General features: G+C 35.3%; 1 protein-coding gene across 1 annotated transcript; it reads right to left on the bottom strand.

Annotated features, from left to right (window-relative positions):
* Positions 1–401: 401 nt before the first annotated feature.
* Positions 402–15,757, bottom strand: LOC143627481 (clathrin heavy chain 1-like). Its single transcript, XM_077097288.1, has 29 exons — positions 15,521–15,757; positions 14,674–14,878; positions 14,168–14,256; positions 13,987–14,065; positions 13,753–13,880; positions 12,988–13,086; positions 12,782–12,890; positions 12,604–12,683; positions 12,296–12,523; positions 12,151–12,216; positions 11,606–11,722; positions 11,321–11,518; positions 11,108–11,224; positions 10,935–10,994; positions 10,738–10,824; positions 10,544–10,627; positions 10,321–10,455; positions 10,182–10,244; positions 9,500–9,604; positions 9,308–9,420; positions 8,995–9,247; positions 8,347–8,483; positions 7,987–8,265; positions 3,764–4,766; positions 2,173–2,829; positions 1,899–2,084; positions 1,182–1,304; positions 989–1,099; positions 402–894 (listed from the first exon to the last, which is right to left on the bottom strand). The coding sequence occupies exons 1-29, from the start codon at positions 15,563–15,565 to the stop codon at positions 739–741; spliced, it is 5,112 nt and encodes a 1,703-aa protein (XP_076953403.1). The 5' UTR covers positions 15,566–15,757; the 3' UTR covers positions 402–738.
* Positions 15,758–17,864: the final 2,107 nt, after the last annotated feature.

Below are 17,864 nucleotides of genomic sequence, written 5' to 3'. Positions count from 1 at the left end.
GTGGTCTTAGAATTATAATTAGTGCTAATTTTGACTACCTAGGTGTTAAGAGTAACTGAAAACGAAATACACTTGATAATGTGCAGATCCAAGGATTACATTGTGGTGGCAATATAATTTAGCAGGGGAAGGTTAACGTACAAATGTAATTAACGTGCTAAACGTGAAAATCAAGTAGAGTAACTATATATACAAGTAGAGTAATTACGTGATTACATCATAGAGTTTTTATCATAAAGTGTTTTTATCATAAAGTAATTACATAATTACTCTATTTTGATTCTCACGTTTAGCATGTTTTGATCTAAACCCTAATTTTAGTATATGTGGTCATGTGTGTTTCTATGTACTTGAGGTACCAACAAGGACCTCAATCCTGTTTTAACCAAAATACTATCACATAAACAACCTATTATGAGACCCGCTAAAATTAATGAATAGAAGCAAACTTAACATTATCCCGAATACATATCAAAAAAGTTAAAAAGAAATATAGCATTTTTGCCGACCAAACCGAACCAAGTGTTTAATACACATGACAGACACAATTCAATTCAACATTACTCTCATTTTGCCGCCCTACAAGCTGCAAAAAATGCCTCCGTCTATCCAAAAGAATATTACAATGAAAACATATCCACACACTAGGAAAAAAAACACCACAAGACTCCAATGCAACAAATTCAATTCATCTACCTCCAAAAACACCACCATTCACTAAAGTTAACCATAAATCAATTAATAAGAACCCATTGGCGGCATCCCAAATGGTGGCGGCATTGGTGGCATCGGTGGCATCCCCATTCCACCCATGGGTGGTGGTGGAGCATATCCGGGACCACCCATACCTGGTGGAGCAGGTAGTGCGAGCGGTAGTAACTGAGCATACATATTCTGCAAATAACCAAAATTTTCAATTATTTTACAAACTAACAAAAAGAATATGAGTGACTAATAAAAAAAATTATAATTATTATAATATAATAACCTGTTGTCTAACGATATCCTGCTCCTCGGTTTCTTTGGCCTTGCTTTCTTTAGCTGCTTCAATTTTGTCTTTAATTAGTTCATCTACCTTACCAGTATATTCACGAATGAACTGCAAGAAAAGAAATGATGATTAATGAGAGTGATGCTTTTAAAATTTTGATGTAATCGAGGTTAGTTAACGTGTGTTGAACCTGAAGTAGATATGGGAAAGCGAAATCAATCATGTTGTTTAGCCAAGCAAGCTCGAGAGCAACATCTGCACGGATGAGATCGTAACACACGAATAGACAGGAAGCAAAGCATTCTTTCTTTCCCTGCACAAGAAATACATGTGATCATTACCTCAATTGTAAATTTAACCGAGACTTGACTCGCTTAAAGCTAAAAACAAACTGAGTTTAAACAGGCTTGGGCATAAACTGGAGCTCATTTGAAAAACAAGCTCAAGCCCGAGCTTTTCACGTACCAAGATTGACCAAGGCTTGCAAAGCCTAAACGAGCCTATTGATCTTTATTATAATATAAAAAATTTATTTTACATATTACACAATAAGCGAGTCTATTACTTTATATAATAACTTTTTTTTAATATAATTACATATAAATATGTTTATATAAAAAACCATGATAAAAATTAAATATATATTGTATATATAAAGAATTATAACTAATAATATGTATAAATAAATTATCTATATATGAAGAAAACAATTACATATTTAACAAATAGCAAATGAGCCGAGCCGAGCCAAGCTTGAATAATGAATCGACCTAAGCTCAAGCTTCAAATATAAAGCTAAAAGCGAGTCGAACTTGAGCTTGGGCTTGTCACGTTTACACTATTACCCAATTGCCCACACTCTTGACTCTAATAAACTCAAATATAAAAAAATTGATATTTTCTTTACCTGCTCGATAAAATAAACAAGTAACTCCTCAGCCAGTTCACGGTCCCCGGATTGTGATGCGGTCTCCATTGCATCTTTGTAAACCTTATCTTTTTTAGATAGTGCAATAGACTGCTTCCATCTACCGGCTTTTTTGTAAATATATGCAGCCACACGCCTCATTTCAAGAAGCTCATGTTTCTCAATCTGTTCCAACATACACATCAAAGATATAAATCATCTAGACAAGAAAAACATAACACAAAATAAGAAAAAACAATTGATCGGGCCCCACCTTCTGAGCGAGACTAATCTGGTCAAAGTTATCATGCAAATCAATAGATTCACGCAACCTATCATAATCCTCCTCTTCAACATATATTTCATTCAACGCCTCATTCACAGCAGATACATTGTTGCTCTGAACCGCAACCATATAAGGTTTGACCAAAGGAAGTTGACCAGCCTTGCGCATGATGTCTACAACACGTGTATGGTCAACACGCAGAGCAAGGACATTAAGAACATCATTAATAAGGTCAGGATGTTCTTCTAAATAGAAATGAACCGCCTTATAATAAAGTTCAACATTTGCAACTTTAACTGCAATATCCTTAAACTGCATATGATCCCAAGCTTCTGGGGAATGGTTCATGACGGTTGTAGCCGCGTTGTCGAACTCATCATATTGAATGTATAGGTAAGTGAGTTCTTTCCAGTGTTGTTGCTCATCACATGCACGGATTAGCTTTGGAATGTTGAGACGGGTTGAAAAGAGTTTTATGTGTTCCATTAGTTTGTCATGACGGTATCGAGCGTACAAGACACCTAACTCGGTGAAGATGCCCATGTGAGCCCGCTCCAAACCTAGACCACTCTCCATAAGAGATATAAGCTCGTTGAAGCATCCTCTGCTTTGGTAGTACTCACTCACCTCTTCGAGATCATCCACCTATATTTTTCAGAAAACCATTTAAACATGTTGACAAGTGGAAGAAAATAATAGCCAGCATTAATAAAGGAGTTACAGATGGCATTTATATTTGGGTCATGTCTTGTGACTTAATAGTTTAAGGGTTACAAAAATGGCTGAAAAGAGCAAACCAAAAGTAGTACAAAAGTGTAATTTTTAAGCATAAATTCTCTCAAACCAAAACATTTTGTTCAGATACTAGATTATCACTTTAATAAAATTATTCTTCAGCCGATTAAATACTAAACATTAGAAAAGAAATTTTATTGACAAAAGGTGTTCCAAGTCAATGCTAGGCATTAGGGGTGTTCATTATTTGGCTAGGAACCGATTACATAAAAAACAAAACGCAAACCAAAAAAACAATCAGAATTCTTATTATTCAATTTGATGGTAACGTAACCGAAATCTTATTTGGTTACTGAGGTCGGTTTTGCAATTTATTTAATTTGATTTAGTCTGTTTAACCAAATAACCATCTTCATAGTTTTATCAGTTTTAGATTTTTATGACAGTTGTTCAGGGTTTGGACGTTTTATTTTGGTTGTGAACTCTTGGTCTTAAATCTTAAGATATGTTAAAGAATGTTTTGAAATTGTTTTTGCTCAGAACAGAAACCAAAACAGTTCGGTTAGCTTGGTTTTTAATCGTAAGTGAACCAAATTTCTTATTTGAATATTTGGTTCGGTTACTTCTCTTAATCAGTCCGGTTCGGCTTAAAATTAGAACCGAATAACGCGGATAAACCGAACCGGTGAACACCTCTACGAGGCACACTAACACCCAATACACCCATTCTTACTGAAATTATTTTTGTGATCATGTTAGACATGCTTACCAATTATAAGATATTTAACTTCTTCCTGACATGGTTTAATTAATCACATAATATTAAATGGATAATATTCGTTACCTGCACAATGATATTGAGCCCGCATATCTGAGCCAAACGGAACTCTTCAGCATCAACACAAGCAAAGCAAACTTCTTTCCACGTCTTTGCACTATTTGCTTTACGAGCAGCATCAACAGCACCTTGAAACTGTTGCAGCCTCACAAGTGTAACCGCAAGCTTAGCCCAGTTGGAAATAAAAGCATAGATTATCTTAGCAGCTTCATACAACTCTTCATCAAACAAACGATCACCAACATTATGAAGATTTGCAACATTTGGCATAAGTATAAACTCCTCAATATCACTCAACCTATCAATCTTCGCATACGCATAAATAAGCTCACTATCCACCCTTGGCTCCTTGATCGTGTTCCTAACCATCAGCAGATACTTAACCAAATCATGATAACTGTTTGTATCTTCAGATGCGCGAATTACATCCAAGAATTGAGTCGCATCATCAGCACGAATAAACGACTCAATCGCGTCGCTAACTAATCCCTCCTTTAACTGAGCTTTGGCCACCTGGCTCCAGACTGCATCTTCCTCAACACGATAAGCAAACTCAACAGCTCGTGGAATGCTTTGAATATGATCCAATAAAACATCAACTGCTTGAACGTTTAGGTTGAACTTCTTGAATATTGCAAATGCTTCTTCATAAAGCTGAGCTTCAACCGCCACCTCACCAACAGCAGGCCCGTCAAAGTTGTCTAATCGGTTTATGTAGTCCATGACTCGTGACGGGTCTGCTTTAATGGCGGTTAAAATAAGCAGGTTTTGTAGGTTAAAGTTCCCACTGAAAGCAGAGTTTTGGAGTACAATTTTCTCGAGGAGCTCAATTAATTCATGAGGAAGATCAGCAGTCATGAAAGCTTTAACAGCAGCAGAAACTTGTTCAGGGCTCTTGCTTTCTGGCAAAGCAGTTGAAACAACCTGGTCAATTAGTTGCCTTCTGTATTCGTTCTCCGGGTTTAGCACCTTCTCCCATAGATCACCATCCATCCTCTCCACAACATACCTAATAAAAAACAATATAAATTTAGACAAAATAAACATTCCCATAAAAGAAACGTTGCATTTTTTAGAATGAAGATTAATATAACACCAAGAAGAACTATATAAATAATAATATTATTAGGCTTGTAAACAAACACGAACAGAGCATGTTCATGTTCATGATCATTTCTTTAAATTTAACTGAACAAAAGATCAAACACAGACAATTAAATGAAAAAGGGTTTTTTGTTTGTGTTCATACGTTAAGAAAATGAACGTGTTCATGTTCGTTTATTTTGTTTGTTATCAGTATAAACGTGTTAGGAACAAAGCGGCGCGCGGAAGCGAAACAGCACACACATGCACAACGATAAACACGCATAAACGAAAATATAAACGACACAAGAATTTAACGTGGTTCGGTCCCCGCGAGGGGACCTACGTCCACGGGCTACAACTAGGTTTTCTTATTAGCTCAGAACCAAGATTACAATTACATGATGGGATATATATAATAAACAAGATTAGGGTTAAACATAATTAGGAGCCAAAACCGGGCCTTCTAATAAAACCGGCCCAAAGGCCTTCATAACCCAACAATCTCCCACTTGAAGGCCTTGCGATAAATTCCAGCCTGCCATCCAAGTAAATATAACAATCTCATTCATCCAGTAACTCTAGTAATCTTCAGTAATAGAAATCAACCAAGCCTCCAGTTCCAAGAACAAGCTAAAACTTCAACAAAAGAAGTTCTCCAAGCCTCCAGTTCTCTAGGAACAAACTAAGATTTCTACCAATCCACACCAGTTGCAGCGCCCCTTCCCATCAGTTACCTGAAAGGCCCATTGAAGCTCCCGAGAGCTCCAATCCGGTCATCACAGACCCAGCCATGACAAAACCCGCCAATGGCTCATCCTCAATCTTAACCGGCCCTCACTTACTCACACTACCGGCTCCAAAGACTTCCAGAGGATAATCACTCTCCAAAAATCAGCAGACTATACCAGGAGAGATTTTCACATTCGGATTTCCCAGTCTTCCGAACTCAACGTCCCTTTGGAAACAAACCTAGAACACACCGCGTGCTCCCACTGTTACCAAAACCCCGAACATGTTCAGACCTCCGAATACGCTCAAGCTAACATCACTGTGGCTCCAGGCTTCATGTCTGCAAACTGAAACCCCTTAGCTCTACCCGATTCAGCGAGCCAAGACCTTATAACTCGGAAGTTGGTTCACTTCTTCCGACGATACAGAGACCGTATCTTCCAAAAGTCTTTAACTAAAAGATTCAACAAATGCTTCATTGAAGTGAGTAACAAGAAATAAAGCAAACTAGAATCTTGAACCCAAGAGTCTTCACCGCCTTCACTGAGTCTCAGTGCATCAACCCCAGATACATTCTCAAAAGCAGAATTCCAAACCTTTCGACATCGACTCTTAAAATGTCTCACCTCTACGCAACCTACCAAGTCGACTATGCCCAGCTCCCACTGTTCCTGTTATCCCAACCCATGCCACACCAACACTCCATGAGATGAACCCCACTCGTACTATCCCGGCAAATAACTTTACCCAACACGAGATTATGAACCTCTCAAATGGTGTACCACTGATCACCACCAAACAAGATATAACTTCACAATTCCAAACGAACAAGAAGTAATAATCACAGTTTCGAACCAGCTAACAGGCAAACAGCTATAACAACAGTAGAACTTTCATGAAATCAAGCGGTACCAAGGGTTCTATGACCGTACACACGATCAGTTAACTCAAACCCTAACCGAAAGATCATCCAAACGAGCAATAGTTAACATGACTTGCCACTAACCTCATTTTTTTTTCACTTATGCCGTCACCAGCACACCCGCTGGTTCCATTTTCTCCAAGTTTATCCATCACCAGTACTATATCCAAGTTCACATGACAAACCAATCAACCAAAATCCAAACCGTCAAACATTCCGATCATAACCACCTCGTCTTCAGTTATAACAATAACAAACGAGAACAAATCGAAAACAGTGAACAGACACAACAAGGGCACGGGCCTAAACTTGACGATTGTTCAACAGAACACTGCCAAATAAACCAATTTGCTCTTGCAATAACCGATAAATCAACTAACTGTAAATAAACTATATAAAGTTACCTCAGACTAATCTCTTGCAAACAAATCTGAACCCGAACCTAAATGGTCTTCACAAAACCCGGTTCCCTGAAGCCGAGCAACCTCCAAAGAAAAACCCTAAAACCCGAAACACCCGACCCGGTGCTTCACCTGCAACGCCCGAGTGAAACCTGCAACTCCAAGAAGTCCAAAACAGGAATTCTAATTGCAAAATCACCCGGAAAACCGTCCCAAACAGCCCTGAAAAACAGCCCCGAACAGCCTGTTAACCAGAAAAACGAAGATCTCTGACAATACTGTTCACCGCCGGAATCACTGTTCACGCCGGAAACACTGTTCATGCCGGATACTGTTCACCGCGGCACTGTAGCGGCGGCACTGTAGCAGCCCTTCTCAAACCAGCCTCTTCTACCTTTTTTTTTTTTCGATCGATACCCGTGCAAAACCGTGTGTAAACAACGAGCCAAAGCTCTGATACCACTTGTTAGGAACAAAGCGGCGCGCGGAAGCGAAACAGCACACACATGCACAACGATAAACACGCATAAACGAAAATATAAACGACACAAGAATTTAACGTGGTTCGGTCCCCGCGAGGGGACCTACGTCCACGGGCTGCAACTAGGTTTTCTTATTAGCTCAGAACCAAGATTACAATTACATGATGGGATATATATAATAAACAAGATTAGGGTTAAACATAATTAGGAGCCAAAACCGGGCCTTCTAATAAAACCGGCCCAAAGGCCTTCATAACCCAACAAAACGAACGATTGATGAACGTGTTCATGGATGAACGAACATAAAAAAAATTATAAAAATTGTGAACCGTAATGGGTCTAAAATAATATATATGAATATACTAACGAAGTAAATGAACGAACTTAACAAACATAAACTAACGAACATAAATTATGAGTAAACATAAACAAACGTTTATGAACATAAATGACAAACGAGATATGTGTTCATGTTCATTCGTTTAAGTAAATGAATAAAATGTTCTGTTCATGTTCGTTCGTTTATTAAATAAACGAAGTTCCTGCCGAATGGTTCACTGAACATTGGTTTGTTTACGGGCCTATATATAATGGCAACAGGTCCAGTACCTTGCTTGCAGTTTAAACAGAGAGTTTTTGCTTGTGACATTAATAAGTTCATCATCACATTGGCCTCGGCGATAGGCAACGACAGCAAGAGTAGGATCACGCTTCTCACAGTATTTCCCCACAACACGGGAATCATAATACGGGTTGGTGGTGAGGAAGTGCTCCGGGTTGTTGTTGCTATCAATGATAATCTTACCCAAAGCATTATGAACATGTACATCTTGGCTTCCTTCGCTCACCAAATGCTCCAAAAACTGAGTCAGTAACCTAAGTCGGTTCCTGTTAGCCATAATTACAAAAATAAGTAACTAGTAAAAATGAAAATGATAAAAATCATGCAAACAGATAAGTAGAACCAACCTCTTTTCACACTCGTCTACAAGTGGCTCCACTGGAAGCAAGGAACGAACTGATAAAATCAAACCTTTGATGAAATCTTCAGAGCACTCGTCATCTAGAAGCTGCCCTACAACTTGTGGAGCATTACCAGGGTTGACCTGCGCAAACGCCATGTGAGCGTTAACAATTTAAACCCAGATAAACAAATATTGCATAATATAAGTGGTTCTATACTTTCTAGTTTGACACATAGGTTTTATTTTTAAACTACTATAATTTTATTTTTTTATAAATTAACTACAAATATATTTTGTATATTTACGTTTAAGGCCGCAAAGTCTTTATTTTTTATTTTAATTTCTTTAAAAGGCTATATGCGCAGCTGTTTCTGATATTTTTTTTTCTCAACAGTCAACATTCTGGTATATATTTTGTGACGAACCGATACCAACATCAGTACCGGTATTCGTTTCTATGGTTTTAGTGTCTATACACTAACGTTACCAAAAATCACATCCCTGCCGCAAACTTACATTTTCATATATACTTTTAATAAAAACCAACCCAAATTTAACAGAATTTTTAAAAAATATATGTTTTCCCCGCAGTGGAGTGTGGCTGATAACATCTAGTTATAATATACAATTAACGCTTTTGACAAAATCGTACCTTCTGAACGTAACCTTCAATGTACCGAAGCATGTTGTTGGTATATAGGTAGTGAGTGAGATCGGGAACAAAACCGAAGCGATCACAGACGTTGATCAATGGTCTTGCATCAGGAAGCTTGGCTTCCATCAAAAAGTTTTTGGTCTTTTCAGCATCATAGAATCTTGACTCCCGTGTCACGCGTTCTACCTCCTTAATTTGACCCGTCTTTGCAGCCGCCTCAATGTACTTGAAGTGTATGTCAGGATCCTCACTGTGATGTTGAATGTGAGTAAATTGACTAAATTCAACATTAAATATCTAAATTGATTACCTTGAACTCAAATATGACCCCAGAAAGAAATAAAGCCCTTCGTATGATTTGAATTGTTCAAAGAGTTTAATACATGATTCGACACCAAGCTGCTCACAGTACTCCTTTGCAACCTACAACACACAGGATAGCATCAGTCACTAACTGTGAAGGACCATATAATAATTATTTATATAAAAAAATAGTCGTTACTTGAACAATTATCTGAAGGTTTCCTCTCAAATTGACTAGTAAAAGATCCTTCATGCACTCAAGTGCCCATTCCTTTGACAGAGATCCAAAGAATTCTACAAGAGACTGAAGAAAAAAAAAAGAAAAAGGTTTAGTTGGGTACCATAACTGCTAGGTCAGTAAACAAAAACGAACAGAGCTTTGTTCATTTCCTTCGTTTAACTATTAAGAAAACTAACGTGTTCATGTTCGTTTATGTTCGCTCGTCATAACTTAATTTCTAAATGCATGATTCATGAACACAAATGGACATAAACGAACATAAATGGGCACAAACCAACAAGAGTTAAAGTGAATGTGAATATCCAAATTACAGATGACAATACATCATTATATAAAATATTTCTAAACTTAAAAAACATATCTTAACAAAGGGTTTTTTAAATAGGAAAATCAAATTAATATATTAATAATAACTTTAAACAAATGAACAAAAATAAAACGAATGTAAATAAACAAACATAAACAACTGTTCGCAAATGTTTGTCCATTTAACTAAATAATTAAAAAATTGTGTTCACGTTCGTTCGCTTATTAAATGAATACACGAGCTTCCCATTGTAAGGTTCACAGAACATTCAGTTTGTTTACAGGCCTAATCCTTGCTAAATGATGTAAACTACACAAGTTAAGAAAAACAAACCTGCGGCTCTATTGCATGAGTATTTACAATCACACGTTTGATGTCTGGTAACTCACTGTAATGCTGCACAAACAATGTTTCAATCAAGCAGATGACACAGATGTGAAGGAAAATAACATTTTTCTGGATGTTAACTAACCTGAAGGGCCCTGACATAAAGACCAGCTTTCTCACAAAGTTGAGCAATTCGAGGACGGTCATAGTGACTGAACATACCGTTAGCCAATATGGCATCAGCAACATTAGGGAATGTTACAAGATTGATTTCAAGAACCTGTTTAAATTAAAAATAAAAATAAAAAATTAAGTGAAAACTAAACTATCACAGATGGCCAAAGAGTATTTTATAAGCATCAGATAACCTTAGTTTGTAAATGAGCATTTTCTGGCAAATTCGGCTTCAAAACATCCAAAAGAAAAGCTGTTGCCTCTCGTATCAAGTTCCTCTACATAAATAGAAAAGAAAATGCATTTAAAACTGCTTGTACAGAAAAGTGAAGAAACTACTGTGGTTTTAACAAATAACGATGTCCAAGACTTTAAATTTGAATCGTGCCTGAAGGAAAAGATCTGTAATGGTGTTGTAATCAACAGGACAACCTCCTTCCATTTGAGACATCATTAAAGCAAAATTAACAGCTCCCTGCAAAACAACAACAATGTTAGCAATCTAACATCCATGAACAGAAATTTGTGACATCACAAATAAAACTTTTGGTTAAAAACATAATAATTACAAAAAAGCGACAATACCTGTGGGTCCGTTCGAAGAATTGTTTGCAGAAGGAACAAATAATCAGGTGAATATCCAACCTGTGCCAATTCGGCCAAATTAGGACAAATGTTATTAGGGTTTGTGTCAACATGAAGTGCATTGAAACTATTAATAAGAAAATAATACTATTTGGAAGGATAGTAATGCCAACCTGCTTAGAGTAAATTAGTATTTTGTCAAACTCCCTTCGCTCAGCAAATGCTGCAACAACTTTCGGGGTTGCTCTCGCTTTAATGTAAATTTTCAGAGCAAGATCATTATCCACCGTCTAAAATTTAAAGGAAAAAAAAAGTTAGAACAGTGAAGATAGCCTTTAGCAGATTCAAGCAAATAAAAAACATAGTAAAAAGCAAATGTCTCATACCTTCACAAGGTCTCCAAGTTCCTCACTACATTCCAGCTTGTCTTCAGCTAACCAGTTCTCTAGAAGATTCTTTTTGTTTTGGTTAACGACCAAGCGAGATAGTTCCAATGATTCAAAAGCATTTAATTTTCCTTTTGTCAGAAGGGTCCCAAAGTACTGCAGTAATGGTGGTGTTTGTCCAGCTTGCACAGGTACACTCTGAAATGAAGAAAAAAATTAGTGAAGACCTTTAAAACAAAGAATAATAGTTTTAGTGAGAAAGCAACAATTGAAAAGGTAAAATACCTGAAATTTTGCAACTGTATCTGGTGTACGAAGAATGCCTTGAGGAGATTCTGCTGCCAACTCAGCAGCTTCCTTGTATTTGGTTTGAGCAAATAATTCTTGGAAACGCTGAACGACCTGAGATACACATATATCAAATAGTCAGTAATTGTCCTCAGATATCATTGACTTGTTTAAACAACTGTAAACATTGATATTTAAGAATACGTTTAACTACTAATATCAATGCCGTAACATTAAAATCCAATATTTATTATTTAAGAATACGTTTAACTACTACTATCAATGCCGTAACATTACAATCCAATATTTATATGAACTGCTGAACTCACCTATGATGCTACTACAAAGTATACACATGAACTGACTGAAACAAAAATAACCCTACTCGTAACTTGATTACAGCCCGTTTGACAACTTAGGTAAAGGGATTAAACGGATTGTGCTCGGGTTCAATAATTCAATCTGCTAACCCAACGCAACTGTCGTCCCATAGACTAAAAAGAATGAAACTGTCACAAGATCAGAACAATAAGCAAGTTTACCAAATTTTCAGCACCGGGTAAGTTTCCTCGTTTGGCAAGATTGACAGCAAGCTCCAAGTTGTTTAACTGCAATAACACATCAAAGTCAATACACCAAAAGCATAACAAGCAACTCACCCATTGATTTATAAAGCTTGGAAACTACCTGTCCACTAACAAAAGGAACAATTGCCGCTTCATTCACAGTAGCAAGTAACACCTGTCCACGTCTATTAACTGCATAGAAGCCCCCAACTGATGAAGCTTCAGATGTCAGGAAAATAGGATCAGGGCTTATTCTGTTTCTGTAAACTGCAGTAGCGGTTTCAAGATCGTATACAAACAAAAGACCCAGTTTGGTGATGACATAGATCAAGCCATATTTGTTGGATATCTACAAATTCAAAAAACAAATGTCAGATTGTATTGCAGTTTTGCATCTCACAATTCTGGATGCAACAAGAACAAAGCTACCTGCATGGCCACCGGAAAATCATCTGCAAAGTCAGGAGGGAAAAAGAGATCCGCTTGTTTCTTAGTGAATGAGGGTTTCCCTGCACATTCAATTGCAATTGAGAAAAGATAAAGATGAGAAGTCAAACAAAAAAGTCAAAAGTGTACTGAATGAAAAGAAAAGTGCAGAGAATAGAACCTGGTTGGGCGCCAAGCTCAATAACATGCAGCTTTGAAGTAACCTGTCCAGCGTTGGAGCTTTTTGTTGCAAAAGAAATGAGAATTGAAGGATTCTCATTGCCTGGAAGCTGTGCATGACACAATAATATGTGATATGTATATATATTGATGACACACTTATATGATTTCAAAGTATTATTATATAATAAAAGAAAGGATCTTTACTTTCAAGCTGGCAAATGATGCTGCATGTGCTTCAAGAGCTTGACTTCGCTGCTGATCAACAGAAAATAGTTGCATATTTCCTTTGACTAACTGAGGTCTCTGTTAACATTAAAAACATAAAGCAGGAGAGTCAATAAAAAGTCAACTGCACACCATGCTTTATGATACATCAACATATAAAAGTGAAATACAAGTTTACAAGTTAAGAGCATGAGAGGATACTTATCGAAAAGTAGACTTAAAAATGACATTTAGATCCCCTTAATAAAACTATGTGATAGTAATCAGATTTTTAAAAATGACATTTAGATCTCTGATCTCCTTAATAAAAATATATATATGATAGTAATCAGACATAAAAAAAACATTATCCACAAGGATTGCAAACCAGACAAACATGCAGCATTAGCAGGAAAATATGATACCAAGGACCAGACAACCAGTACATAATATCTTGCTAAACAAGAAAACTAAACAAGTATGCAACATCATGTCTACATATATCTACTAAAGCATACAGTTAATACAATGCAGAACAGGTCATCTAAATCTAGCCAGCAGCATAAAGATGGTCCTAACTCAGGAATAACTTGAGTCAAATAAAAGGGATGTTATGAATATGGTTTTAACTCATAAGTACATCACGTCCAATCAAAACTCATAAAGATGAAGAGATCCATTCAAAGACCGGGGATGCGTATATAACATAATCTTCAAATGATAAAAGATAATATGATCAAACACAAATAAAGAATAACAACAAACCTCAGGTGAGCCAGGGGCAATTCCAATCAACACCAACCATTTCTCAGATGGGTCACATTTGTAATTAATTATCTGATTATTTGATAAATTGGCTGTCCTATCAAACATCTTCACAGGTTCAGAATCACCTGTACGAATTAATATTGACCAACCAAGTTTAGAAGCTACTTACATAAGACAAAAAGAAATAAAACATCAAGTAACCTCACTACAGAGAAAACAAAGGCAGCGTACCTTCAATGGACCAATGATATACTGAGGTCTGGGTTACCATGCCCAACATCTTGGGAGAGATCCACTTCCAAAAGACAACCTGAAGAAAAAATAGTAGTATAGTCGCATAAAAGTCAGTGTTAACAAAAAGATGTAAAAAAGTCACAAAAGTATTAAATGATTTCATAAATAAACGTGTCACCTGCTCAGGCATCTGATGAGACTTCATTTTAGCTTTCATCTCGATGTTAAATATTTGTAGGTGATCTTGAGTTGTCCCAGGAAGTTGAGCTTCAAGAAATAAAAGTTGATTAGCTATAGGGTTAAACTAAAATCATTGTTCCTCTAAAGTCCTTCTTAAAGTTGCATCTCGATTAATAAATAAAGCTGCAATAGCACCAACAAAACAACAACTTTCTGGTATATTGAAGTTTCTAAAAAAAATGACAGAATACGGTTCTCAAGTTCTGTATTTGGCAGTTGTTCAAAACAGGTCTGCTACACTCATTTCTTAAAAATACTATAGCAATGGACCAAGTACGCAAGCCAGTGCACCATGTCATGACGATGCAGCTAACACCAACTTACAGTACCATCATGACAATATAATATGTAAACAAGCAATTAAACAGGATCAGACATCAACATTTATCAAAAATCAAACCACTTTAATCAAAAGTTCACGACCTGGTACAGAAAATACTGTACCTTTCAAAGCCAGAATCTTGGAAATCGGATTCATAAGAGCCGAATCAGCAGTAATCGGCCTCCTTAGTGGCTGATTCGGCATGCTCATGTCAATAATCACAACACTATTTTGAGGCGATGTCTCACGAACACATATAAACTTATCCGACTCCATCGTCACATTCGTAAACGTAATAAACTGCGGATTGATCCCGATGCTCGGCAGCTGCAACAACATCACAACATTCAAAATCAAACCAAAAATTCATTTCCAAGCTTTCAAAAATCACATCAATCACTTCAATCCACAGATCTAAACAATAAAACATCACTCCTAATAAACTAAACCCCAACTAAACTCAATTAAGCAAATTAATTACAATTAACCTAGCTCAAATTCTACAAGTCTGATTATTATATATCAATTCACCATAAAATTGAAAAAATTACGATATGTTTCAATCCACGGTGTAAGGTTTCGAGCAATACGAGTGCAAATCAAACTAAACTCAATTAAATTACAATTAACCTAACTCAAATTCTACAAATCTAATTACTATATATCAATATATCAATTCACCATAAAATCAACGAAATTACGATATATTTCAATCCACAGTGCAAAATTTCAAACAACACGAGTGCAAATCTAACTAAACTCAATTGAGCAAGGTAATTACAATGAACCTAACTCCGATTCAACAAATGAAATTACTATATATCAATTCGCCATAACAATAACGAAACTGAAATACATCTCCATCTACAGTGACAGTAATTCAACAACACGAGTGTAAATCTATAAATCTATAATAAATCAATACATATATAAACGAAATTAGGGCTTAATACAGAGCGAGATGTATACCGTGAGTGCTTCCTTCATCGTAATCGGCGCGTTAGCAGCCGCCATGGTGACGGTCGGATCGGATGTTGAGATGCGATTGACGGTTGTGATCTGTAACGGATTCGATCCGACGGTGAAATAATAAACAAAAGGTGGATGTGTGTGAGTGTGATGTGATCTGTAACGGTTGAGAGATCTAGAGAGAGAGATGGTGGAGAGTGTATGTATATAATAGTGGTGAAGGCAAATGACACTAGAAGAAGAACAAAACAACACCGAGACAGTGAGGATGCCTTAGATAATATTAGATGGAGAAAGAAAATTATAATGTATTTAATTAATAACCCTTTTATTTATGTTGCTTTTTTTCTTATTGATTTAAGTTTAGAATTAAAATAGGAAAGAAATTATGTATGTAAGTTATTTGTCTTTTAAGATGTGAATATATATTTATTATATCGTATCCTTCTTAAAATGACTTCAAGATTTTTAGAATCTCATATTATTTTAATTTCTAAATATCGTGTATTATCAGTATACAGTATTGTTAACGACAAATAGATATTTTAGATTTAGGATTGTCTCTCGTGTAATTGAAATCAAGTCTAAATAAAGGAACTTCGGCGTAGTGGCATTAAAACGTTGTATAAGATTTTTTTTCTTTTGACTTATGAGAGATCAAGTCTCAAGGATGATGAAACTAAAAGGCGTTCAAAAATATTAAGATTACAATGATGAAATTCTTTTGAATTTACTAGTGATTAGTGAGAAACGACTATAGGTTTAAAATCAATCCAAATAAATCATTAGTGACAAAATTAAGATGAGCTATATTTTTTTTATTATTATTATTTTTGAACGGCAAAAAAAGCAAATTTTGTAACTTGAAAAGACAAATTAACTATTGATGTATTCTTAGTGTTTATGTTAACTTAAACGAGCGGGTTTTTTTAACTGGTTAAAATATCAAACATGGTTCAAGCGAAAACAATTTATGATTAAAATGAGTTTCGGTCCACGGATTTGTTTAAAAAAGTAGCCATTCACAACTTATATTTAGTTAACTATTTAATCAACCCATAATTTATGTTAAGTACATAATCTTAAAAATCCATAAAAATATAAACACTATACTACATGTTTGGGTTTTCAAGTGGATAAAACAACTTATATTTGGAATACACATGTTAGACATTAGCACGCTATTAATCATATGATAAATTGACTTTGTATATTCTTATACTATTGAAGATTTTAAAAATACAATTTTCTTTAGTGAGCGAGTTACACTTGCACCGAAAAATGAGGTCGCTCAAGAAATTAGCAAGCGTTCTCTATCCATGTTCTATCAGTCATAAAATTATACGTTACAATAAAGTATTAGTGTTATGATATTTTGAATGACCTTAAAATCTAAGGTTGTCAAGTTATAGAATAGTCCTAAAAGTTAACGTTGAAGTAATGTTGCTTAAAATATTAACCAGAAAATTGGTCTATGCAATGAAACTAAACTATATGTGAAAATACAATATGATAACCATGTTATAGAAGCCGAAATCATATCCGAAAGTAATATTTGAACTCACAATTTTATCTTAAAAAAATCTTATACCTTTAGATAAAATGATTAATTCCAAAATATGAAATTTTCACTTTATTTTTGTTTTGCATTAAACATTAATAAAATCTAAGGTAAATCATTATAGATGGTTGGTTTGCTTTCGAGACAATTTATTTTTACTCATGATAGGTATGTGTTGCATTATCTAAAGTTATAAACAGAAACAATGTGAAACTATTAAGTTTTAATATAAAAAATAAAGTTACAAATGAAGCTACAAATATCGTGTACAAAGAAATATTTAGAGATTTATGAATTCTAACAACTTTTTATTTCCATATTATGTAATGTGTAATTTATTGTACCATATAATATATCTTTATATCTTTTGAACATATTTTTTGTATTTTACATTGTGTTATTATTTAAATAAATTTATTTATTCTAATCCGTGTGTTACACGGGTAACTAACCTAGTCTAGAATAAAAATAGGAAAGAAATTATGTATGTAAGTTATTTGTCTTTTAAGATGTGAATATATATTTATTATATCATATCCTTCTTAAAATGATTTCAAGATTTTTAGAATCTCATATTATTTTAAATTCTAAATATCGTTATATCGTGTATTATCAGTATTCGGTATTGTTAATGACAAATAGATATGTTAGATTTAGGATTGTCTCGCGTGTAATTGAAATCAAGTCTAAATAAAGGAACTTCGGCGTAGTGGCATTAAAATGTTGTATAAGGTTTTTTTTCTTTTAACTTGTGAGAGATCAAGTCTCAAGGATGATGAAACT

The sequence above is a fragment of the Bidens hawaiensis genome, unplaced genomic scaffold, assembly GCF_021521415.1.
Source record: "Bidens hawaiensis isolate Kalapana, Puna unplaced genomic scaffold, B.hawaiensis_p1.1 tig00000458_1, whole genome shotgun sequence".
NCBI lineage: Eukaryota > Viridiplantae > Streptophyta > Magnoliopsida > Asterales > Asteraceae > Bidens > Bidens hawaiensis.
Note: the sequence above shows the minus strand (reverse complement) of the source record. Positions and strands in the feature narration are given on the sequence as shown.

Bases quoted from the DNA above. Each gene is read 5' to 3' on its own strand.
- LOC143627481 (XM_077097288.1), bottom strand. From the start codon at position 15,565: ATGGCGGCTGCTAACGCGCCGATTACGATGAAGGAAGCACTCACG. The intron at 12,217-12,295 runs GTAGTTTCCAAG...GTGTTATTGCAG, and splicing joins TTCCTTTTGTTAGTGGACAG to TTAAACAACTTGGAGCTTGC. The intron at 11,225-11,320 runs GTATGAGACATT...TTTAAATTTTAG, and splicing joins AACTTGGAGACCTTGTGAAG to ACGGTGGATAATGATCTTGC.